At 40.9% G+C, this 26,309-nt stretch overlaps 1 protein-coding gene and 1 long non-coding RNA gene across 5 annotated transcripts in view; one reads left to right on the top strand and one right to left on the bottom strand.

Moving 5' to 3' along the window:
• LOC105921082 (formin-2) overlaps nucleotides 1–26,309 on the bottom strand; it is a 280,717-nt gene that overhangs the window by 20,001 nt on the left and 234,407 nt on the right. For all 4 annotated transcript variants that reach the window (XM_036133216.1, XM_036133218.1, XM_036133219.1 and 1 more), the window contains 3 exons: nucleotides 20,773–20,824; nucleotides 20,396–20,545; nucleotides 5,496–5,577 (listed from right to left, as the gene is read on the bottom strand). In XM_036133216.1, the coding sequence (XP_035989109.1) occupies nucleotides 5,496–5,577; nucleotides 20,396–20,545; nucleotides 20,773–20,824 (284 nt within the window). The remainder of the gene's footprint in view (nucleotides 1–5,495; nucleotides 5,578–20,395; nucleotides 20,546–20,772; nucleotides 20,825–26,309) is intronic.
• Nucleotides 7,609–9,702, top strand: LOC118561261. Its single transcript, XR_004929899.1, has 3 exons — nucleotides 7,609–8,220; nucleotides 8,336–8,403; nucleotides 8,752–9,702. It is a non-coding gene; the product is annotated as an uncharacterized LOC118561261 (long non-coding RNA).

Raw genomic sequence — 26,309 nt, 5'->3', positions numbered from 1 at the left:
GTCCTTGGACCAATTCTCTTTACTATATATATGCTTCCGATTGGCAAAATTATCAGACAGCATGGGATTAATTTCCACCGTATCAGGGTTTATACAGGAATGAGTAGCTCTAATTTAATGCTTTTTAATTGCCTTTTTAATGCTCTAAGAAATTATTTTAAAGCCATCGACAAGTACCCATGACTCTCTCATTCATATATATATATATATATATATATATATATATATATATATATATATATATATATATATATATATTTATTTTATTTTTTTTGGAGGGCTTTAATTTAGAAATTCCATGTATATGGATTCATCTCAAGATCTTAATCTGTCGTCTGTAAGTGAAAGTAGTCACTTGGAAAAAACAATTGTTTTAATATAATATATAATAATATGTGCAAATTCTCAGTTATCTGAGTCATCGCAACAGCAATGTCTGTTTAAGGCTGTTTGCTATTTCTTTCAGTATTTAATCAGGCTAAACAGTGACTATGACCAAAATATATATTTCCATATTCACCAGCAGGCCTGAAAAATAAAGAAATATTACATAAAGCTGTAAGAATTTATTTCAACTAACTGAAGTCCATATGTACAACAAAACAAAGAATAGAATAGGTTGATACACGTCAAACACATTGCTTTTATTTTGGAAAGTATTCTCAGGCATTGCTACCGTAATGCATGGTGCTCGCATGACCTTCAAATCCAAGAGAGGGCTGGCATGACTGCCGTGTCCCCAGTGGCGGCTGGCTTGACCGCAGTAAACTCAGCCATGTTCATTGGAAAATCGCCTCATTTTTCTTAGAGAATATCCTCTTACTCCCCCTCTCACCTGGGATATCTGCACTGAGATTTGTATGGATGACAAGCCTTGTTTTGTCGTGTCTAAAATCATATCTGCGTTAGGTTCTTAAGACATTTTATTCTGAAAAATGTGGTGCTTTTGCAACGCACAAGTGACCACTTCCAGTCTCGGAATATGAACAAATGAGCCTATTTTTCGTTTATGTTTTAAACCATTTTTGTTTTTTCTTACCCGAAATAGAAAATTAAATTCAAATAATTTTTCAAATTTCACTTTGGCCTTATTGACAATGAAAAAGAGAAACGCTTTGTATTTCGATCTTCTTTTTCGTATTTTAAAACAAAAATCAAACGGCCATTTGTTTTTGTTTTTTTTCAATTCCTGTGTCTGAAACGAAAATCCAATGACCAAAAGATACATGGACCGTACAATTATACTCACTTTGAAATGGTGCAGTAGATGTTGTGCCTTTGAATGCCCCATGAACTTTGATCCAAAAAAGCGCGACTGGACAAAACCAGCCTCCCAAAACAAAACATGCACGTCTAGTTGTTTATTTTTTGTTGATTGGTTGAAGCTTTCATCAAACATCAGCACAAATGGTCTTGCGTGGTTAACTGCTGAAATCAGTTCATTTTTTAAGTGTGGGGCGAGTCCAAACTTTAAAATGTAGCCAGTTTTGTCCTTTCCACAGGCAAAAGATTTGGCTATTTCCGAATCTGGAAATATTGCCTGAAACAATTCAGATACAGCTTCATTAGAAGCGTATGAGTGGTGTTGCATGGCCGTGTTCAGACACCAGAGCACGTCCGCATTCAGCGTTGCATTGGATCCAAATGTTCGCAGACCGTTTGATTTCCCGCCGTTAGCGGGGGTAGAGCTTGCTCTAGCTGCTGCTGTGCTGGTTCCGGTAGCTACTGCCGACGTGACTGTGTCGGTTACAGAAAAGTAGCTCGACATTGTTAGCTGTTGTCTGCCCTGTTAAGCGGATCTGTGGCTCTCGGACTTCATGTGTGATCTTAAAACGTTAACAACCTATGTGAAAAGCCTAATTTTTTTTTGCACACAAGGCAAAAACCTTCACCATCGTTACCATCGACAGGCTGCAGCCATGCCCCGAATTCCGCGTCTTCCAACCACTTCTGCTGAAATTTGCATTTGCCCATTTTGTAGCTTTTTTTCCACCTCGAGCTTCTTTTCCGAACATATGGCTTTACGTTCAACCGGAAGAAGTTCAGCGTGTTTGGCGGAACCAGTTATATCTCATATAATATATCTGACAAAACTGTCTTTATAAACGTATTAAAAAATAATAAGACATTTAATGCCACTGATAATCACATTTAATGACTTTTAATGCCAATTAAGGCCTTAATTTTAAAGAAAATAATTTAATGACTTTTCATGACTTTTAATGACCCGCGGAAACCCTGGTTATGCTGATGACACTCAGCTATATTTATCCATAAATCCTGATGAATCCAATCAACTACTTTGACTACAGTCATGTCTTGATGACATCAAAAGCTGGATGACTTTAAATTTCCTGCATTTAAATTCTGACAAGACAAAAGTTGGGATCTTTAGACCCGAGTCCTCAAAAAATAAACTTCTTAATCAATCACTTAATATGGATGGCATTAACTTTGTCATGATTGTTTACCGGAGTACTCAGGACGCGCACACGGGACTGAAGGTTTAAGAGTTTTATTACAAGGGGTTGCTGGATGGTGGGTGATGAAGTCTGGAGGGTCTGGGTTGCAGAGGATCAAAGATGTAGGTGTTGATGGGAGCTGGCGGCCTGGAGCTAGAGTCCATAAAGATCAAAGTGGCCAGGAAGCACAGTGGTACGAGTTAGCAGTTCTCAGGAGACACTGTGGCTCAGAGCAGCGCATCTCCTGGGCGGCTAGTCAGGTTAGCAATTCTCTAGAAACACCAGGACACAGAGCAGAAACTTCTCCAGGAAAACACAGAGGGTAACAGTCCTTAGAGTGACTGGCAAGACTAACCTTAACACGAGAGCAACAAATCTTCAAAGGCAAAACGGGGACTGGCATGGAGAGGTGGTGACTGAAGTCGGACCGGCACAAGAGTGAGACAGAGGGAGGCTTATATAGGGAGACTGGCAGGTGACATGCATCTGACTGAATAATTACCAACAGGTGTGACTGACTGCAAAGGGAGTGAAGGGGAAGCTTAAGTGAGGGGAAGGGAGGAGCTAAGACTAACAGAAATAAAGGTCAAATCATAACTACCACCTAAAAGAGATGAAAACTGAAATATAATATTAAACAGAAAGCTAAGTCAAAACTCTACCATGACAAACTTGGCCTCTGGTAATTAAGTAAACAATCTTGGAGATATTTTTGACCAAGACATGTCATTTAAATCCCATATTAAACAGGTTTCCAGAATTTGCTTTTTTCTCCTCCGGAATATCGCCAAAATTAGAAATATTCTGTCCAGGGGTGATGCTGAAAAACTAGTCCATGCATTTGTTTCTTCAAGGCTGGACTATTGTAATTCTTTACTATCAGGAAGTCCACAAAATGCAGTTCAAAGTCCTCAGCTGATCCAAAATGCTGCAACAAGGGTTTGTATTCTAACGTATAAAGCCCTTAATAATCAAGCTCCATCATATATCAGAGATCTGATTACCCCATATGTTCCTAACAGAGCTTTTCGCTCTCAGACTGCAGGTGTGCTGGTGGTTCCTAGAGTCTCTAAAAGTAGAATGGGAGGCAGTTCCTTTAGCTATCAGGCTCCTCTCCTGTGGAACCAACTCCCAGTTTTGGTCCGTGAGGCAGACACCCTATCTATTTTTAAGACTAATCATGAAACTTTCCTTTTTGACAAAGCTTATAGTTAGAGTGGCTTATATTACCCTGAGCTACCTCTATAGTTATCCTGCTATAGTCTTAGGCTACCGGAGGACATTAGGGTCTATTTTTCTCACTGTACTGAGTTCTACTGTTCTCCAATTTTGCATTGCTTGTCATTATTTCAGCTTTTAACTTTTTGTTCTCTCTCTTTTTTTCTTCATAGTAGGTACACCTGGTCTGGCATTCTGTTAGCTGTGACATCATCCAGGGAAGACAGATCACCCACTATTACCACTAAGTGCTCCCTCTGCCTTCAGTTCAGCACTGGGCCATCTTCAGTTATCCACCTCTCCATGCCAGTCCCCGTTTTGCCTTGGAATATTTGTTTTTGCTCCTGTTGTTAAGGTTAGTCCTGCCAGTCACTCTAAAGACTGTTCACTCACTGTTTGTTCCGGGAGAAGTTCTGCTCTGTGCCAGAGCAGGGATCCCTGCAGGTTTTACATGTGTCCCTGATCCAACAAACCTGACTTACTTCCCCAGTGTGCTGTCAAGTTCTCCAGAGTCCTCCTAATGACCTCGTTTTTTGTCATTTTTTGACTCAGGTGTGTTGAAGCAGAGTAACAAATAAAAGTTGCAGGACACCGGCCCTCGAGGACCAGGATTGGGGACCACTGCCTTAGAGGCAGGGGGATCATGGGCTTTGTCGTCCACTGTAATTCAGGCAAACAAAGTCCTATTTTCGGAGGACAATATAATCTGCAGATTTAGGATTTTAACCCCAAAAAAATCCTAACTCTGATGGAGGTGGATTTATGTGACAGCTGGATGGAGTTCTTGTGCCCATATAGATTTGGGTTAATATAGGAACATTAGTTAAGGTAATATTTATGTCAAGAGAGGATGTGCCTCCCCCAAGCGGAAACAAATGTTAATTTTCTGAGTGTTCAGTAAGGCTGTGTAGCAATACGAATTGATGTCTCAATGCCAAAAAAGAGGCCAACAGATTTTACTTTCACAAGTGGAGCCTTTCTGCTTTTGCCATAGTGCTTCGCTTGATTTATATATGCAAGAAGCTTTATTAGATTTTATGTTGGGACTATTTCCTGTTCAATGGACACTGAATCGGTAAGGTAAAAGAGGAAAAAAAAAAGAGAAACAGAGGAGACAAAATGCTAAAAGGGAGGAAATGTGAAAGAGAAAGGAGAGGAAGGGGATGGAGCAATCTAAAATCCTCCGAATCTGCTTCTACACCTGCAGAGAGAGATATAAAAAGAACAGCAAAACCAACCGATAAGGTATTACAGGTATCCAGCCAATTGTAAGGGGTGGTGTGCTTGCCCAAGAAGATAAATATGTATTTTACTCTGATGACAGTACTCATTCTGTGGATAGAGCCCAGCGCTGTACAACATTAAATGTGGCCAAAATTCGACTTTGGCTTCCCAGAACTGAAGTCTCTGGCTCCTTACCGCAGGCTGCCAATAAAAGAACTGGGAGGTAGAAAAAGCTAAAAGACCTCATACAAAAATCCCTTTTCTGTTTAGCTCTGTACATTTTCAAAATATGGAGCCAGTTCTGAAGCAAGAGCAACGAAGCCTGAATGCCTCTTTGGGAAAATTTCTGTTCCTTTTTGTGTTCACTGCCGCTCAATTTTAATTACGTCATGCATAGGAAAGTAGGACTCTTTTTTTATTTATGTGATGTGAAAAAGTTGCTTCTTAAGAACTCCAACAGTTTTGCCTTCTTTGCGTTGCATGAACTAAGGGATTCAAACACAGCCCACAATTAAAGAGTCTTTCGTCTGTTTTTTCAGGATGCAGTTTAGGTAAATGTTCTTAAACAAGGACATTCTCAAGGTAACTTACAATACCAGATGCGTGTTTTGGTTTAACACTGTAGGAAGTCTTCTCCTTGGCTTGTCTGAAACACTCTTCTGCTGCTTTTAACCTGCAAAACACAAATATTAAGTTTGGATCATGTACAGTGACTAGCAAATGTATTCCTATCCATACAACTGTTTTACAATTTGCAACCACAAAGTTAATTGTTTATTAGGATTTTATGTGATAGACCAGCAAAAAGAAATGCTTGAGTGTAAAGTGGAAAGATAAATAAATTATTAAAAACTTTAGTGTATTTGGGTAACAGTACCAGGAATACTTTCTATCTTATATGGTAATAGCGGAAGATGTGTCTCCCATGGATGATGTCACAGGTAATACACTAGACCAGGTGTGCCTACTATGAAGAGAAAAACGACAGAGAACAAAAAGTTAAAAATTTAAATAACGAACAATGCAAATTGGAGAACAGTAGAAGAAGTCAGCACAGTGAGAAAAACAGAGTCTGATGTCCGCCAGCAACCTAAGCCTATAGCAGCATATCTGCAGAGATAGCTCAGGGTAACCTAAGCCACTCTACACTATAAGCTTTATAAAAAAGGAACGTTCTAAGCCTAGTTTTAAAGTAGACAGGGTGTCTGCCTCACGGACCAAAACTGGGAGTTGGTTCCACAGGAGAGGAGCCTGACAACTAAAATATCAGCGTCCCATTCTACTTTTAGAGATTCTAGGAACTACACTGCAGTCCTAGAGTAAAGTGCTCTGTTAGAAACATAATTAGGTTAATCAGATCTCATATATGATGGAGCTTGATTATTAAGGGCTTTATACAGGATTGTATAAAAAGAAATGTGAATATTTTGTCCAGGAGTGGTGCTAAAAATACTAGTCCATGCATTTGTTACTTCCAGGCTGGACTGTTGTAATTGTTTACTACCAGGAAGTGCACAAAATGCAGTTTGAAGCCTTCAACTTATCCAAAATGCTGCAGCAAGAGTTTTGATGAAAATCAACAATAGGGATCATATTTCTCCAAGTTTAGCTTCCCTTTATTGGCTTCCTGTTAAATCAAGAAAGGAATTTAAAATTCTCCTTCTAACATATAAAGCCCTTAATAATCAAGCTCCATCATATATCAGAGCTCTGATTACCCCGTATGTTCCTAACAGAGCACTTCGCTCTCAGACATTGACAATGCAGACAACTCTCCCTGTAGCTCTACGCTCTTTCAGGAGGAGTGAATGCTGATTGTCAAGACTTGATGCAATCTGTGGGTTTTCCATATAAAGGAAACCTTTTGACCAATCTGTATAATCTAATCCAATCTGTATAATGTGATTGTATTTGATTTTGGAATGTGCCTTGAGATGACATGTTTCATGAATTGGCACTATATAAATAAAATTGAATTGAATTGAATAGCTCTATCTTAATGTTAGGCTTAATCAGAACAATGACTGAGGTATGACCGGATGCCTTAATATCTACTTTAACAAGTTAATATGTATAACTGCTATAATTTTTATCTGAATGAAGGTAATTTTAAAAAATATAGAGTTAATATTTTTTCATTTTTTACTATGGGTATCCCATTTCAACTTACAATGTCTTGTCCTCTTCTCACTCAGTCCGTGAGACCTGACCATGCAAAGGAAGAAAACTAGTATTCCACTTTTTTGTTGCACCCTCTGATGGAGAAGATAATTGCAATGTGACAACTTACTTGTGTGACAACTAGCCCCGGTCTCCCCTACTGCCACGGGGATAGAGTGCCTCATATATTTACTATTTGTCATACAAAATATGCTAATTAAAAAGTGAAATTGTTCCCTGTCTGGACTAGAAAAGCGTCTAGTTTGTAGCATCTATAGCGGCTTCCACAGTAGTTCCTCAGTGCTTCCTCTCTCCCCTTGATGGAAATTTTTGATTATATTTTTACTAAACAAATGTTACAATCTCCCTTACTGAATAGCCTATAGGTGGAGATTCTTATTCATTAGGAAACTGAGATCCAATCTAACCAATAGCTAGATAAGCTGCATTGCCCATCTTTTCTTAGTCTGTTTTAGAAAGTGCAATTCTTTGCTCATTGCTGAAAAAAAACAATCCAGAAAGCTGGTCCTGTGCTGAGGATCCTCTACCCTCCGGAACCGCTGAGCTGATTGTCCAGAAAAGAATGCTGTATAAGCTGGCGAAGGTGATGGATAGCTTCCTCCTCTCCAAAACACAGTGAAGAATCAACAGAGCAAGGGACTTCTTCATGTTCTTTAAGATGATAGCTCCTAAAGATCCTTCCTGCCAGCAGCTCACATTCTTCTACTCTATTTTCAATTTTTTTTTTTATACATTAAAATTTCCCTTAAGGTACTAAGAATTTTTAATATTCATTTGGCTTGAAATGTTGCATATTTGTGGTTATTTTGTAACATACATAAAATGGGGATGCCTCTTTAAGAAAACAGACGTTAAGGGAGCTAGGTAGTCTATCTAGCCAATAGGAAGTTAAGTTTCCAGTGTCTATCCACCAATGAGAATGCAGACTGCCCCTGTAGGTCCCGCCCTGCTTTCCCATGTCTGTAGCAATATAGGGTGAGCGAGAGAGATCGGACACGAGGACGAGACTGCTGAGCTGTGCAGCGTCAGAGTCTGTGTTAAGACTATTATAGTATTACACACGAATGAAAAGACGAAGCTTTTTGCAATTGAAATTGCTGTTTATTATCCAAGTTCTAATCTGGAATTAGTTGAGGTGAGTTAAAAGGCTAAACTTTATTTTTTTCTGCCGAGCATTAGAGCTACTTTGTTAGCCTTGCTAGCGCTTATGGCTAGTAGTTTCATATAAGTTCATTCCGCTCTCTGTTCAGCTGAAGTGTCCCACCTGTCTGGACTCGGAGCCATCATATTGTTGTCCCAAACTGATGCATTGAGATCGGTGAGCATATTCTGTGCTTTTCATTAAGGTTTTGTTTTTCCACATTATTGTTGAATAATAGCCTTTATTTGAGCTATTTAATGATTCAAATGTAAACTTTTACTGAGTTTGGGTAAAATTCAATGTTTTATTATTGTGCTTGAAAAAATATGTTACAATTGGAACAAAATGTGAATTGAAAATGCAGTGAAATACTGCATTTTGGTAAAAAAAAAAAAACAACTGTTTATTGCAAGTTTGAGTAACATAATAAATTGTCAGATATGTCTATGGAAACACGAATTAAGGATTAAAGTTAACACAGCTTGATAAAGATCCTATTATTGTGCTGGTCCTGTCTGTTGACAGGTCAGGTTTTTTTTTTTGTTACGCTGGATCGTTCCTGAGGTGGATTCCTCAAGAGACTGATGGCGAGCCTTCCCACCTGGACTTAGAAAAGGAACTGGCTTCCTCCTTTTGCATTTGGAGTTCTGCTGCACCCTGCGGTGTGGTAGGCCTGTGTCACTCAAATCTTCACGCAGAGTTTGTTATGCACGAGACTACTTACTGACTTTTTCCATTTTTTTCGTTTCATTCTGGGACTTTGGACATAAATTTTATTTTGGACGTAGTAACAAACTACTGTGTAGGACACTCTCCTCACGTGACTGATGTTGAGTCCAATCTGAATGTGAACTGAATTTGAATAATCTGTGATCTATTAAATTTCAGAATTTAGATTAACAGGGTGCACCCAAAATAGATAAAACCAGAGAAGTAGCACTTGGCCAAGTGTTTATATTATTTTATGTATTTTATTGTGTTGAATTTATTTTCATAATTGTTTGTCTTGTACAACTGTTTGTTAATTTGATGGTTTATCTCACTAAAGTAGTCCTTCGTTAAAACCATCCAACTGCCTCCGTTGTCATTTAAACACCCTCACTGTGCTCCGATAGCCGAACCTATTGGCCCATTTATCTAAAATACATAGGACTCTTCTCTACTGTGTTACAATTTCACATATTTATATGAGACCAAGTGGTTAATATTTTATTGAAGTGTTACACTATTTACTTAAACAACTGCTTATACCAAATCCCCACAAGGTGACGTTATACTGCTGACAGGGATGTTGCTGCTTCAAAAAACTAATTTTAATCATTCAGCTGATTAAAAATAAGTTCATCTGTAAGTTGCACGTGTGTACCTTCACTATTGAGAAGATACAGGCTGGGCTGAATGAGAAAAGACATTCTCTGATCTTAACAGTCTTGATTTGACGGAGAAGGGGGGTGGGGTGGCAGCTTGTCATATTAATTATTTTCGTTTCTGAACGTGACGTCACTCAGAAACGGGCGCCGCTGCTTCATCGAAGTGCCGCAGCACTTAAAGCATGCAGTGGGTACGTCATTACGCATAATCCTTCTGCTTAGTTTTCCCCATACTCATGCTATTTTAGATTTTTACATTTCATAATCTTTGTTGTCACATTTAATAGCAACAGGTTTTCATCTCAACCCTCATCCTGCCCAGACATTACCCCCCCCCCAACAATAAAACACACAATAACGTAATAAAGCTCACGTCTTTACGATAAACATCAACGTAAAAAGAACCTCTTTTTATTCAAAAGACAGCTCTACGCTTCATTATTTTTTCTTCAGGCTTGCATTATGTTACGCGTACATCTAGGCTTTTGTTTTGAAATATTTTCCTGCACTTCCGTGCCAGCCTTGAAACCGTCTTCGTCTTTCAATCTGAAGAAGAAAATGGAAAAAGGAATTGGCAAAATCGAAAAACGGGCCGTTTTTTTTCATTATGTTTTTCTGTTTTTTCGTTTCTAAATTGTGTTGACAAGAAAGGAAAAACAGCTTTGTTTTTCATTTTTCAGTTTTTGATTTTAAATGGAAAAACGGAAGTAGCTTCCGATTTTCCGTTTTGATTTTCCGGAAAAAAAAAAAAATTGCCTGAAGGTACATGGACCCAGAAGCGCTTGTACTTCCTGTGGAGGATGAGGAGAGCCCACCTGTCCCCGCACATTCTCACAACCTTCTACAGAAGCACCATAGAGAGCATTGTGACCAGCTGTCTCTCTGTGTGGTGTGGAGGCAACAGCACCTCTGACTGTAGGAACGGGAGGAGAGTGGTGAGGACAGCAGTAGTGATCATCAGGGCTCCTCTCCGCTCCATTAAGGACATTTCATCTCAGCGCTGCGTGTCCCGAGCCCATATCATCAGAGACCCCTCACACCCCCACAATGGATTGTTCTCTATGCTGCCCACTGTAAAAGGTTCCTGAGCGTCCGCTGCACACACACACACACACACATACATACATACATACATATATATATATATATATATATATATATATATATATATATATATATATATATATATATATATATATATATATATATATATATATATATATATATATATATATATATAGAACACGTTAACACCAAAAAGAGATTTTTTTACTGCTATGAAATTATTTCTAGAGGTTTGATTATGCGCTGAGTCCACTTGCTCCCCCTGGCTGTACTTAGTTTAAAAGGCAGACAGAATTCAACAGCTTTCTGTGAGTGTATAATCACAGAAAGTCTTGGTAAATCCATAGATTTGATATAACGCATCTGCGTATAGAAAACTGGTATGTCCTTTTTTCTTTTCTTCAGGCATGGTTCATGGTTTGTAAATAGTAAAATTATATCTTGGTTTGACCCATTCTTTGAGTCCTTAATATTATTGTCATCGCTGTTCAGTTTCTTTGTACTTCTTTGGTGGAAAACCTCCTTTCTCCTTGCTCAATCACTGAGAAGCAGCGCATACACTCAAAAATATACTCGTCTTAAGAAAGACCAGAGAATCCTGGGCTGGTCCTGAAAAAAACTGCCCCTGAAACACTCGCAAGTGGGCGGTGCCTAGTAGTGTGTGGCCAAACCAGTCCAGTGGAACTGGGGTTTTATATATATAATAATCTCTGTGGTAGTATTCATTTAGTATGTTTTATGGTATTTCATGGAAACCCTGTTTGTACACAAACCAAAAATTTTCTTTGCACTGACAATTGTCAGGTATGAAGGTCAGCTCAGCCATGGTAAATGACTTGTACTTATATAGTGCTTTAACTAGTCAAATGACCCCAAAGTGCTTTACATTACAATCACTTATTCACCTATTCATTCACACACACCCTGACAGTGGTGAGATATGTTAGTAGCCAGAACTGCCCTGGGGAAGACTGACAGAGTTGTATACATACAACTGCCATTAAGCAATGCAGGTGAAGTGTCTAACCCATGGACAGGACTGAGACAGTCGGTACCTGGGATCAAACCAGCAACTCACCAATCGCAGGACAAACTCCCTAACTCCTGTGCCACTGTGGTGTTCTTACCGCAAGGTCCAACAGGCGGAAGCCGGATAGCAGGTGTTTTCTATCCTCTGCTGATTAGGAGAAGTATTTAGACGACCAGAGAACAGAAGGAAGGTGTCAGAGCATTGGCTCTCCAGAGCGGTGCCTGACTTTGCATCAAATCCTCAATGTTCTTTTCCTCTTGTGTTTACCGCTCACTTATTTTACCATTTTAACCCCTAGATTCATTCCGATTTGTGTTTAGTTCTTGCCATCCAGTTCACTCCATCCTGGTTCTCTGATTCCGCTCCAGCTCCACCATTACCATTTCGCTGCTGGTTCTCTCCAGCCTGACTTTCTGGCTAGTCGGAGTCCTTCATGCCTTGTTGAATCTCCAGCCATCCTGGCACTCCTCTTTGCCAGCATCTGATTCCATCCAGCCTTTTAACCTTTTTTTTTCCATAAAAAAAAAATTGTATATATATATATATATATATATATATATATATATATATATATATATATATATATATATATATATATATATATATACACCATCAAGCTTGTCCGCTCCTCGTTGTGGAACTGTCATCCTTGCCTGAACCCCACCTCGGTCTGTCTCTGACATTCCCAGCCTGACTAGTCCTTCCCCAGCTCCTCATTCTCAGACGACACAAGTAAAATTTCCTATGGCATTCGTATGTTTAGAGGTCGAGCTTTGCACTGGACTAAATCCATTTTTGATTAATCTCACATTGGTTCTTATTCTTATGCTCACTTCCTTAACTTGTTTAAAAACACTTTTGCTCCCAAATCCTAGTGTGCTAGAGGCTAGAAATAGATTATGGGCTTTTAAGCAGGGTAATCGCTCCATCACAGCTTTGGCAATACAAAGCTGCTTCAGCAGGCTGGAACAGCCTGAAACAGCCCTTAAAAATGCATTTAGAGGTTTCCTAAACGATAAGATAAAGTAAGACCTCACTAGTCGCAACTAGCTTAATATTCTTGAAGAGTTTATGGATTTAGCCATCCGCATCGACAATCGATTACAGGAATTAGCATTTGTCTTTTCAAGCCAACAATGGGTTTTCCACAACTGAGACTGGGGTTTTAGCTTTACCCAAAGTCTCTACCTCTGAGGAACCCATGCAAATTGGTGTGACTATGACAGCTGATGAAAGGTACAGATGATTAAATTCCAGAATCTGTCTTTACTTTGGTCAGTCATGTCATGTCCACCTACAGTGTAATATTTGGCACAAAGGACAATGTCCACCAGTGTACCAGGGGGTCCTGGTGGGCACAGTTCAAGATGGCAAAATCCCCACTTTTTGCGTAGAACTGTTAATACCAGCGATGGTCAATCCCATAATTCATTCTGCTTAATGAACTCTGGTTCTAAGCATGATCTCATCAATCTTCATCTTGTTTCCTAAATCAAAATTGCTACCATTCCGTTACCGTCACGAGTAAAGAAGCTGCCTCGAGACTGCAACTCGCTTCCTACTATCACCCATCAAACAGCTCCAGTTCACCTGGTTACCTCAACCAACTATCAAGAGCAAACCAGCTTCTATGTTTTTCCCACTCGAGAGTCTGATGTTGTCCTGGGGTATCCCTGGTTGGCCACTCACAACCCTCACAATAACTGGAAAGAACATTACAATGAATCCTGGAGTTAATTCTGTTTGTCCACCTGTCTTCAATCATTTCCCTCTTCCAGTCCCAACTGACCTCAGTCTAACCCAGCCACTGTTGCCAATCTTACCAACATACCTGCTGAAAACCAAAACCCTCAAACTGTATTTAGCAAGGAATTAGCTCTGTTGCTTCCTCTCCACTGACCATTCTGTTCTGTCTCTCTTTGAGGTAGGTCGTGTTTTTTCTCTCCTCTCCAGCTTTCACACCCCTCCCCCTCTCCTGCTTCTGCTACTATGTCTTGTCTTTCTGAGCACTTTCTTCATATCACCCGAACTCTGAAAAACATGGATCTGGTAAGCTGGTCTCTCAATGCTATTGATCAATTTTTTTCAATGGGTAGGCAACGGTCCTGATTTGACTCATTTTGTGGGATACACCCTATATTCTTGGATGAAAAATGGTGTGTCTTTCGACTTTGTCATTCCTGGACGTTTGAAACGTTTTCATGTTTGGATTCAGGATAATTGGATTTCTACTTATTGGATTTGGTAGATTTTTGATGTATCAGCAAATACAGCGGATGTCGGTAGCCATTTGGCCTTGATCAGGCTGCCTGCTGCATATGACGCGCTCACTAAGGCGGTGAACGGACAGATCTGGAAGGTGGAGGAGCAGAGCCGAAAAGCTGGCTGCGCTGGAACGCAGACTAGCTTCAGTGGTTGAACTCAAGGGGAGATGGGATAAAATCTGGAAGTGAAATGCGGAAAAGCCCAACAATTTGGAATATTGGATTTCGCCATATGGAGCCAGCAAAGACTTAAAGCTGACGGGAAAGTCAGTGCAGCTTGTCTCATAACAAATAACGTATTTGGACTATGCCTTCCCTATTGTTATGAAAATATATATAATCACTTATATGATACTAGTGTATTATAAAGTTATACATATATTAACCTTTAACACAGTAACCTGGGATGGGAGTTGGCTGCAGAATACAATGGGTGCATTCAAACTTCAGTTAGAATGCTAGTCGCAGCACAGAACGGGAAATTTATGAGAGCCTTTTGAAGAAGATAGTGTTTTCAAAAACCCTTTCTCAAGGCTTCAATGTTATTTCAGGAAACTCCCAAGAAACAGGCTAGGGCAATAGATTACATTTAAAGGGGAAGTCTGGTCAACAAGGAAAAATCAGGGGATCATTGGCTATTCCTAAAACTAATACATTTGTGGTTATTTAATGAATTTAGTGTTAATCAATAAGAAAAAAAAAACAAATTGTTGTCTGTTGGACACAGCTGCGATCAACAACAATTATTTCAGATTTCCAGAGGACTTCACCATTGAAATTCACGAGAGCTATTGTTAAAGCAACAATGTCAGTTGGATGTAACAATACATCGGGTAAAAGTGGAAAAAACATTAGTTTTTTCACCTTTCCGATTCATCATCCACCATGGGCTGTTTTGCTGGATTACCACCGTGAAGAGGGAGGATTTGCCATTGTGCTTCTGGCCAGAGAGAAAACAAGTCGTCTGTAGACAACATTTGGATAAAGGACGTCTTCAAGGTGACATAAGAGCGAGGATTTTCGGTAGGTTTTTCTTTTTCATAAGGTAAAATTTGCTGTAACATTTGTTTACCCGATCAGAGCGGCGGAGGGATACAACGAATTTGGAAAGGATGCTCACTGTTGTGAAGCCCACTTATTTTATACGACTTTGGTCTTATTTTTTCTAAAGTCGCTTGTAAATTTCATGAGTTGCGGGTTGCAGTTTTTTTGGGCTTGTTTCTGAAAGTGAAGTCAATTTGCCGAAATATCCCTCCGTCTCATAACGCACTGCAGCTCATTCTGACAGGAGCAGAGTAAAGTCAGAATGAGCCAATCTGGCCGTATTTTCTGCAGTTTACGGTTGCAATAACTGATGATAACTGCTGAAAGTAGATTAGGCGGTGCAGATCACCATTTTGAGCAGAGATTGGTTCTAAAGATGAGTTATATACTCATCGTATAACATTGCAGAACCCAACCCATAAACTACTTTAATGCTTATTTGTTGTCTTTGTATGTCTCTCAAATGTAAAATTAGTATTAATTTAAATGCTTAATACCATGTCTATCTTTGTTTAAGGGGTTAAAAACATATTTTGGCATGAAAACGGATATTTATTTACAAGGGGAAAGAGAGGGCATTGGGACTTGCTCTACAGCCGATACCGCGACCTGACGTCACAAACCGGGAGGAGGCAGTACTGTTCTTCACCAAGATGGCTGCCCCATAATAGCCTGCTTCTCCAGGAGTAAGAATTAGTCTTAATTAAAAAAGCTTATCATTTATTGAACAGTATGTAATAATTGTATATTTAAAGTACTTTCAGCAGTTTGAATTCTGATTTTGACCGGACTTGTCCTTTAATGGTCGGGTGTCAGGAAACACATGTGTGAGGCAGACCGAATGTCTCCACTAAAGGGGGGTTAGTCTGGCCCCCTTTGGAGCCGTCTCTGTGTTTAAAAGGCTTGTTCCGAGGGTAAACGCTGAGACACATTTTACAACTCATGGAAGAAACTTCGGGGTAAGATTAGGCTATCCGCATCGTTGATAAAACTTGTAAGTTGTCTCCCATTTGGAATTCCAAATTGTAATAAATATATGTTTTAACTGTTTTGCCTTTGATTATTGTCTCCTCTCTTGCTGCCAAATCATTGAACCGGATGAATGAGACGGGCCGTGGTAACATAAACGAGCGCCGAGTCTTAGCACAATCTAATCACTCCTGGATTGTTATGGCGAGAGAGCTCAGAACTTTCCTCTGCTCCCTCCTACCCCGCTGACATCTGTGGATGCTTTCTGAACTGTTGGCCGGCTGATAACATCAAGGACAGTGGCCTCTGGAGAGTGTTCACGGAAATATAAACACTTTCACCCAAACAGACACACACAACTGATGCTCATAAAAACAGATAAACTTACACGCGACTAGTCTCAAATGTTTACCTTCTGCTATATGTGTCTCGTCTTATTTGTGCTTTTTGTGCAAGAGGTTTTTGATATCTCAAACTGTATCCTGTAATAGGATACAGTTTGAGATATGTTTTATTCCCTCCCACCTTCCTTTTTGTGACCTCTATTTTTCCACAGAGTAATGGCAGCGCCATGTGGGCACCGTGTAAGGCGTGTACTTGGCAGCAAGGCCTCAGTAAATCATCTCCCCCTGAAATGTTTGTGATGTTTGTGATGGCAGTTGTACTGAAAGAGCAATTTCCCTCTGGGATTATTAAAGTATTTCTGATACTGATTCTGATCATACATCTTCCTTAGTGCCCCTCTTCCTTCTGGGTGCCTGTATACCATTTCTCTAAAAGCAATCATCAGGCCGTCTACTTCTCCAGTTGGTGCAGTGTTCTTTTTTGTCACTCAGCTTTCGATTGAGTCAAAGGTTCCACCATGTTCATAAGATAAATCTCCATAACGTCCATCGTCTGTTGCGCATCAGGGAAGGGGACAAATGGAAAACCGCATTCAAAACACCCATCAGTCATTTTAAATTTCTAGCCATTTTGCCATTGCCTTAGCAAGCAATGGCAAAATGTCAGATTAGTTTTGCAGAGGTTGCTGGAGAACCGGTTGTTTGTGAAGGCCGAGAAATATGATTTCCATGATCCATCGACTGTCTTTCTCAGATATATCTTTAAGGGTGGACATGTGAAGACAGATCCCAGCAAGGTCCAAGTGGTGGTCGGCTGGCCAGTACCTTCATCACGCAAGCAACTCCAAAGATTCCTGGGTTTTTGCCAACGTCTACCGCAGATTCATCATGAACTTCAGTCTCATTGCTCAACAACTCAAGGATCTCATTGCCTCTGCACCCATCCTCATTCATCCTGAGCACAAGAAACAATTCACCATGGAAGTAGACAGTTCAGCCCAGCGCCTTTTTCTCCCAACGATTCACCCCTATCGAAAGCAACTATGACGTCGGCAACTGAGAACTACTGACCATACACCTGGAGTGGAGGCACTGGCTGGAGGGCACTCCTCAGCCAACTCTCATTAGGGCAGCTAAAAGACTCAATTCTCGCCAATCCCACTGGTCTCTGTTATCCTCCTAGTTTAACTTCATCATCACATACCGCCGCGGATCCAAAAATGTTAAGCGCCGGTGCCCTGTCTTGACAATTCTCATCTGAATAAGAAGCTCCTTTCATCTCTTGTAATCCCCACATCCTGCATCATTGGGTCCCTCTCCTGGGATCTGGAACAGAGACTGCAACTAGCCCTTATTACCGAACCAAATCCTGGGAGAGGACCGCCTGGATGCACCTATGTACATTTTTCTATATGCTCCCAAGTCATATGATAGGCCCATAACTCCAAGTTCTCAGGTTGTCCTCTTTCCAGCCTTTCCATTGGCTTCCTCTGTTAATACTTCTGGTGGCAGTCCCTCAAGAAAGATGTCTGTGATTACGTTTCTGCCTGTACTGTTTGTGTCAAGAACAAGAACTCTCATAAACCATGATCTACACTACTACAGCCACTTACCATCCCTGCTCGACCTTGGTCCCACATCGCGTTGGACTTCATCATTGGTTTTGCACCATCCAAAGGCAAGAATAATAATGATAGATTTTCCAATGCTTGTCATCTAGTCAGCTTCACCAAACTCCCCTCAGCTCATTGTTTCTTGTTTCATCACATCTTCCGTCTTCATGGCATTCCATGTGAAATTGTGTCTGACAGAGGCCCCCGTTAGGAGCCAGGGTCCAGCTCTCTTCAGATTTTCACCCACAAAGCAATGGCCAATACCAACGGATCAACCAGGAGCTCGAGAAAATCCTTCATTTTCTTAGCATGGATTGTCCAACTTCCTGGAGTCCACATATCACCTGGGTCGAATACGCACATAACAGCCACATCTCCGCCACCACTGGGAAGTCTCCCCCCGAGGCTTCTCTTGGTCACCAACCTACATTGCTGCCATCTACCTTCCCTGAAACCATGCTACCCTCTGTCACCATAAAGAGTCACATTCGTAAGAAGGTGTGGGACCAGATCAAGACCTTGATCGGCCCATGGCTCAGAATAGGAAGTATGCCTGGTCAGGAGGTGTGGCTGTCATCTAAGAAGTTTCCCATGAAGGTAATCCAGGAAGTTGGAAAACCATTTTGGGGCCCATTCCTTATCGACTTCGTCATCAGTCCCACATCTATCCAGCTCAAACTTCCTGATCATCTCCAAGACCACCCTGGCTTCCAAGTTTCCCAGATCAAGCTGGTTCTATCCAGGGTACTGGATAGAACTTCCAGCCGAGCCCCCTCCTCCCACCTGGATCATTAACGGTCACCCTTTTTACACCATCCGCCACATCCTCGGCTCGTCCTAGAGGTCAAGGTGTCCAGTATCTTATTGACTGGGAGGGCAAGGGTTCGGAGAATCGCTCCTGTATCACTGGTCATTTCATCACAGGCCCCATTCTCATATCTGACTATGAGAGAGCATCTTCTTCCACATCATCTGCTTCATCGCCAGGAGGTGACCATTAAGGAGGTGGGGGGGGGGGGCAGTATCAGGTTTGTGTATCAGGTCAGCCATGGTGTGTGTGTGTTGTTCTTATCTGTCTCTACCTGGGTGCAACAGGTGGACCCGCTGGCTGGCAGATGCTTTCCATCCACTGCTGATTAGTAGGAGTAGTTAGGTGATCGGCGAACATAAGGAAGGCGTCAGAGCATTAGCTCTCCAAAGCAGTACTTGCTCCTCAATGTTTTTGTCCTCCTGTGTTTCCCACTCACTGGTACTACCATTCTATGCCCTAGATCCATCCTGCTGTTCCTCCTACTATAGGCATGATTTCTCCTTCTGTGTTTATTCCCGCTGGCTCTCATACCAGCATAGAATAGGAAAGACCCATCCCATATGGTGGCGATGCAGAATGCGTTGCAACATGTAATAAGGCATCTACATATATAACGTCTATGGGTCATACCAGGTAAGGTAAGGTAGGTCTACTGGTGGTTCCTAGAGTCTCTAAAAGTAGAATGGGAGGCAGATCCTCTAACTAACAGGCTCCTCTCCTGTGGAACCTACTCCCAGTTTTGGTCCGTGAGGCAGACACCCTGTCTACTTTTAAGACTAATCTTAAAACTTTCCTTTTTGACAAACCTTATAGTTAGAGTGGCTCATGTTACCCTGAGCTACCTCTATAGTTATGCTGCTATAGGCTTAGGCTACTGGAGGACATCCGGGCCTATTTTTCACATTCTACTGATTTCTACTGTTGTCCAGTTTTGCATTGCATTGCATTGAAATGAAATGACTGTTGTCATTTCAGCTTTTAGCTTTTTGCTCTCGCTCTTTTTTCTTCATAGTAGGTACACCTGGTCTGTTGTTCTGTTAGCTGTGACATCATCCAGGGAAGACAGATCACCGGCTATTACCATCTAATGTAGAACAGATTACTGGATCAATGTGTGCTTCTGTGCTTGTTTGTCTGTCTTGTTGTGTCTCTGCTCTTTCTTTTGTAACCCCCAGTCGGTTGAGGCAGATGACCGTTCATACTGAGCCCGGTTCTGCTGGAGGTTTTTCCTTCCAGTTAATGGGGAGTTTTTCTTTCCAATGTCGCTTCATGCTTGCTTAGTTTGAGGGATTACTGCAAAGCCATGGACAATGCAGACGACTCTCCCTGTGGCTCTACGCTTCTCCAGGAGTGAATGCTGCTTGTCAGGACTTTGATGCAATCAACTGGTTCCCTTATATGGCCAATTTTTTACCAATCTGTATAATCTGACCCAATCTGTATAATATGATTGAATTTGACTTTGTAAAGTGCCTTGAGATGACATGTTTCATGAATTGGAGCTATATAAATAAAATTGAATTGAATTATTATTGTTGTTAATAGTATTATTACTATTAGATAGATAGGATAAAAGAAAAACAAACATAGGAATGAAAGAACAGACTGAATCAAGGAATCAAAATAATTGTGGCTGTGAAGGAGTGAGTTGAATCCTACCTTTCCTTCAGAATAGTTTTGTTCTCTTTTTTCCACTGGTCCTTGAAATCGGAGGAGAACTCATGCCAGGTTGAAAATAAAGTGTTGGGGGAAACCTCCTTTTCTCCCGCTTTGGGCTTCACTGAAAAGAACATTGTGAGCTCTAGGAACCTAAAAAAAATAAAGACACAATCTCATTCATTTGAAATTTAATAAAGAGAAAAAACACAGCTACAGGTCCTAGACATGTCTTATTTTTTACCTTTTTAAGAGTTTGTGTTGAAATAAAAATGTTTAATTAAATACAAAATATATTGTAACTGCAGTGATATTTAAGAAACTAGTTCATCAGTGGGGATTAAACAAAACAAAAAACAAATAAATATGACTGGTCTTACAGTTTCTGAGTGCTGCTGAGCTGAGCATCCAGTGTCTCCACTTCACTTTTAGCTAACAAAGGACAAGAGGAATAATTTTAGTAACAGAGTAAAAGTCATCTATGGTCTCTCTTTCACACACACACACACACACACACACACACACACACACACACACACACACACACACACATTTCAATAAACATAGCAGCTTTCCAATCAGTAATGTTGTATCATGAAGTTCATTCAGACAAGTTAACAGAGCTATCTGTGCATTTTAATGGCGCATAAACCAGTGTTGTGTGTTTGTGTGATTTGGGGCTGACAGGGAAGAAGGTGTTCCTCAACCAGGGAATCCTTTGTGCCAAAACCACCGCTGTTGATGAACATTCATAAAAAGCTTTTTTTCAATTCCACACCAAATTTCTTTGTTTTTAGATAATGTTAAGTTCTTATGCAATAACTGGGGACCATAAGTGGTGTGCATTTAATTGATGGTTGGTACCTAACCCCAGAGTTAATTGGGTGAAATGCTGGATACACTTTAGAAAGGTAACAATTCCATTTCATTGCATTGTGCAGCTCTACTTCCAATATATAGTTTCATCAAGCTAATTTTTTCCGAACTACAAGTTTAGAAAATGTTATTTTAAAATACTCCCATTACATATTCAGAGGTAAAAAGAGATTGGGGAGGTTTTAAATCTTGATGTTAATCTTAGTTTTTTTCTTTCTTAGTCACAAATTATAACAATTTATTATTTGTGTTCATATAGCAGAATTATTTTTACTGATGTCATGATCCATTGGTATTTGTGTTTGGATTTAACTTGTTTTTGTGTTTTGATCATTTCTGACTTGTTGTTATTTAGGGCTTGTCATAATTAGTTCATCTATCTGTGTTTATGGTAAATAAGTAATAATCATCTTTATTGTCATTGAAACATACATTGAAACATACATTACAACGAAATTTGTTCTCTGCTTTTAACCATCACCCTTGGGGTGCAGTGGGCTGCCATGTGTGGCGCCCGGGGAGCAATCAGGGGTTAAGGGTCTTGCTCAGGGACCCAGAGTGCAAGCGCTGGGGATCGAACCGGGTACTTGCATTCTTCTCTGAGTGCAAGCGCGCTGCTCTAACCACTAGGCCAACACTCAGTTATAACTCTTGTTATAACTGTATAAATTAATTTCTTTGTGTCAGGTTTCTTACTTTTTTAAACAAAAGTTAATTAGTCCCCCACACCTTTAGTTTAAATTCAAATCAGTTTATTTAAATAGAGTCAATTCACAATGCATTATCTCAAGGAACTTTTCAAAGGTAGTTCTATCGAATCAGCTCTACACCCTCAGCAGGATCCTGGAGGGTGCATGGCAGTTTGCCCAACCAGTCTACATGTGTTTTGTGGATCTGGAGAAGGCAATCGACAGTGTGCCTAGGAGGTCCTGTGGGGGGTATTCCGGGAGTATAGAGTACCAGGCCCCCTAATAAGGGCTGTTAGGTCTCTGTATGACTGATGTCAGAGCCTGGTCCGCATTCCCGGCAGTAAGTCGGACTCGTTTCCAGTGAGAGTTGGACTCCGCCAAGGTCACCCTTTGTCACCGATTCTGTTCATAACTTTTATGGACAGAATTTCTAGGCACAGCCAAGGTGTTGAGGGGATCCATTTTGGTGGCCTTAGGATTGTGTCTCTGCTATTTGCGGATGACGTGGTTCTATTGGCTTCATCAGGGCGTGATCTACAGCTCTCACTGGAGCAGTTTGCAGCAGAGTGTGAAGCGGCCGGGATAAGGATCAGTGCATCCAAATCTGAGACCACTGTCTTGAGCCGGAAAAGGGTAGAGTGCCTTCTCCTGGTTGGGGAGGATGTACTGCCCCTAGTGAAGAAGTTAAAGTATCTTGGGGTCTTGTTCATGAATGAGGGGAAGATGGAGCAGGAGATCGACAGGCGGATTGGTGCGGCGTCTGCTGTGAAGCGGGCACTGCACCGGTCCGTTGTGGTAAAGAGAGAGCTATATATATATTCGGACAAAAAAAAACATGAGTTAAAGCGAGTTAATGACAGAGTGGAAGAAGCAGAACGATGTATTGACTGAGACTGTGCTACAAGCAGCATCAACCCTGATCAGGAGGCTGTCAGAACGTCAAGCTGGCTTAGAATTGAGGCTGGTCAAGCTGAAGGAAGAGCACATAGAGGAATTAAAGCAGCACATTGCACTTTGAGAGGCTAGCCACATACCCAGGTAAAGCCTAGATATATTGCTGTGCAGTTTGGAAGTCACCATATAAAAGAGCAGGCTGTCCGAAAAGCATGACAGAAAAATGTGGTGTTTTGTGACGGTGTATGTTTTAAGTACACCGTAAGTGCTTAAGACATGCAACAAATACAGAGGGGCTAAGAAGATACTTCAACAGAAGTAAGTTGTTTCAGACTCCGTACCCATCAAAACTGCAGGATTGTTTTGTTGATGGAACCCATGGTGCACAGCAGACATACATCACATTTAGAGAGAAGGCTCTGGAAGGGCCGATGATTTTACACAGAAAAAACACGGCCACTTCAGGGTGAAGCTCCGGGTACTTAAGAGAGACAGTTTTAAATCCCTCAAGAAGCAAAATACTATCAAAAATAAAAAGAGATTATGCTCAAGTTGTACTGTTACAAGAGACACCTTTTTATGTCAGAACATGAAAAGTTGCTGGTGAAAATTCTCAGTGATCCAGGTCATGGTCATTCCAAAAAAAGTAAAAAACAAAGCAACTGGACTTGTTTTTCGTAGTTGAAGACGTTTCGCTTCTTCTCCCGGAAGCTTTCTCAATTCAAAAAGTCTGGAGTAATGTGGAGTAACAAGCTTTATACCATTGCCCAACAAAGGCCTTGCAATGGCTTAGATAACATACAAATTCAATCAAAACAGGTCCACCCCTTAGTAATGGGCGGTCGTTAAAGCCATTAAGCCAGCAGATTGGACCGAAACTGGTCCACTCCTCTGTAACGAGGAGTCGTTAGGGTTGTTCTTGGCTTGGCTTAAAGCAGGCATGTCTAAAGTCCGGCCCGGGGGCCAATCACGGCCCGCGGTCATATTTCATACGGCCCGCAGCTTCGGTCTTACAATGTATTATTTATGGCCCACGTGCACTGTCAAACAGAATAAATAAATCATAAACTTGAAACTGTAATTCCTCCTTTCACCAAATGGTGGCAGCACCACTTTAATACTATTGTCTCTGCATCCGTGTGCCGAACCCCTCTCGCTCATTTCTGCCATGGCCACTGCAAAGAAAACGATGAAAGTTGACAGTGAAGGCCGCCGCTTTCAAGAGAGAGGGGAATTACAGTACTTCTTCACTGAAAATCAAGGCAATTGTGCTTGTCTAATTTGTAATGAGACGGTTGCGTTGTTTAAGGACTTCAATGTAAAGAGACACTACCAGACTAGACATGCTAACACATATGACAAGTTAACAGGGAGTGACCATGCTGAAAAAGTGAAGCGGCTCAAAGCTGCACTGGCATCACAACAGCGATTCTTCACGCAGGCCTGTGAGTCAAAAGAAAATACCACCAGAGCAAGCTACAAAGTGGCCATGTTAATAGCTAAACATGGCAAACCTTTTACTGAAGGTACATTTATCAAAGACTGTGTTATGAAAATGGTGGAGAACATTAGCCCTGAGAAGAAGCAAGAATTTGCGAATGTTTGCCTGGCATGTAACAGTGTAGCACGGAGAGTCAAGGAGATCTCGTCGGATATTCATAGACAACTGGGGGACTGGGGAGAGACTTTTGATTATTTCTCATTAGCCTGCGATGAAAGCACAGACGCATCTGACACTGCACAGCTACTGATTTTTTTAAGAGGAGTTGACAACAATATGAACATAACAGAGGAGCTTCTGGACTTCCAAAGCATGAAAGGCCAAACCAGAGGATCGGATTTATTCGTTTCTGTGTGTGAAGCTGTTGGTAATATGAAACTACTATGGAGTAAAGTTTCTGGGATCATTACCGATGGTGCGCCTGCCATGGCTGGTGAGCGAAGTGGGTTGTCCACACTGATCTGCAATAAAGTCAGCGAAGAAGGAGGTAACGCCATTAAACTTCACTGTATAATTCACCAGCAGGTTCTCTGCGCCAAACATCTCAAATTTGATCATGTTATGAAATCAGTGGTAAAGGCGATCAATTCTATTTGCTCTAAAGCGCTATACCACCGACAGTTTCAGCAGTTCTTGCTTGACATCCAGGCTGAATATGGAGACGTAATATATCACAACGATGTGAGGTGGCTAAGTCGGGGGTCCGCACTGCAGCGATTTTTCGCTCTCCAAAAGGAAATTGGACAGTTTTTGAGTGAAAAGGGGCATCCGATGGAAGAACTGTCCGATCCTGTATGGCTGGCAGATTTGGCTTTTTTGGTTGACACAACGAAGCATCTGAATGCACTGAATGTTAATCTTCAAGGACGAGATGCAGTAGTGAGCCAGCTATATGCTCACATCAAGGCCTTTGTAACCAAGCTGCAACTTTCCCAAAGACACTTGTCCCAAACAGAGCCCTGCACCACGCACTTCCCGGCTTTGAAAGAGGTCACTGACAGTTTCCCACAGGACAACATCGGTGCGCAAATGAAGAGTTATGCAACAGCTATCGCATCTCTTTCTGTGGAATTTAACAACCGCTTTCGGGATTTTGCAGTTATTGAAAAGGACACGCTGCTTTTCTCTTCTCCGTTCTCCGTGGACCCTGATGATGCTCCTCCACAGCTGCAGCTGGAGCTCATTGAGCTGCAGTGTGACGATGAATGGCGCGGCAAACACCAGCAGCTCTCTCTTGTTGACTTTTACTGCAAGCTGGATAAAGACAGGTTTCCAGAAATGCGAACATTTGCTAAGAAAATGTTGAGCTTATTCGGCTCCACATATTTGTGTGAGAAGACATTCTCTGCCATGAACTTAAACAAGAACCGATTGAGGTCAAGACTAAGTGACTCCCACTTGCGTGACATTTTATGCATTTCAACCACTGCTATCAAACCAGACCTGACCTCTTTACTGGAATCCAGATCTCAGTATCACCCTTCTCATTAGTGTCAGCAAGTTATCTGTTTCTTGATCAATCTGAAATGGAGTATTTTGAACGGTAACATCTGTGACTATCAACAGTGAAAAGCCAAAGGAACATTTATGCACTTAGATTTATGGCTCTTATTTTTATTAAACTCTTGAGTAAGACTTGGTTATTACTGTTGATGTTATGAACCTGTAGATGTGACACAAACTATTACTTTCTGAAAGATATTGTAAATGACAAGAGCAAAATTCACTTGTTTTAATGTTTAATAATAACAGACAACTTTGCATTATTTATAATTCCTGTTTAAAATGTTCATGAGGCAAAGATATTTTTAAAATATGTAAATTGAATGTCTTTCATGCAGTTTGTTCAATGTTATCTGACTCTCCAGATATGAATGAAAGGCAGAATTTGTGTTTTAGAGTTGTTCTCATCTGCCTGAGTGGCTTATATTTGGTCATTTTGTCATTTGAAAAATAA

The sequence above is a fragment of the Fundulus heteroclitus genome, unplaced genomic scaffold (genome assembly GCF_011125445.2).
Source record: "Fundulus heteroclitus isolate FHET01 unplaced genomic scaffold, MU-UCD_Fhet_4.1 scaffold_59, whole genome shotgun sequence".
NCBI classification, from domain to species: domain Eukaryota; kingdom Metazoa; phylum Chordata; class Actinopteri; order Cyprinodontiformes; family Fundulidae; genus Fundulus; species Fundulus heteroclitus.
The sequence above is the reverse complement of the archived record's forward strand: the minus strand, read 5'-3'. Positions and strand labels throughout refer to the sequence as shown.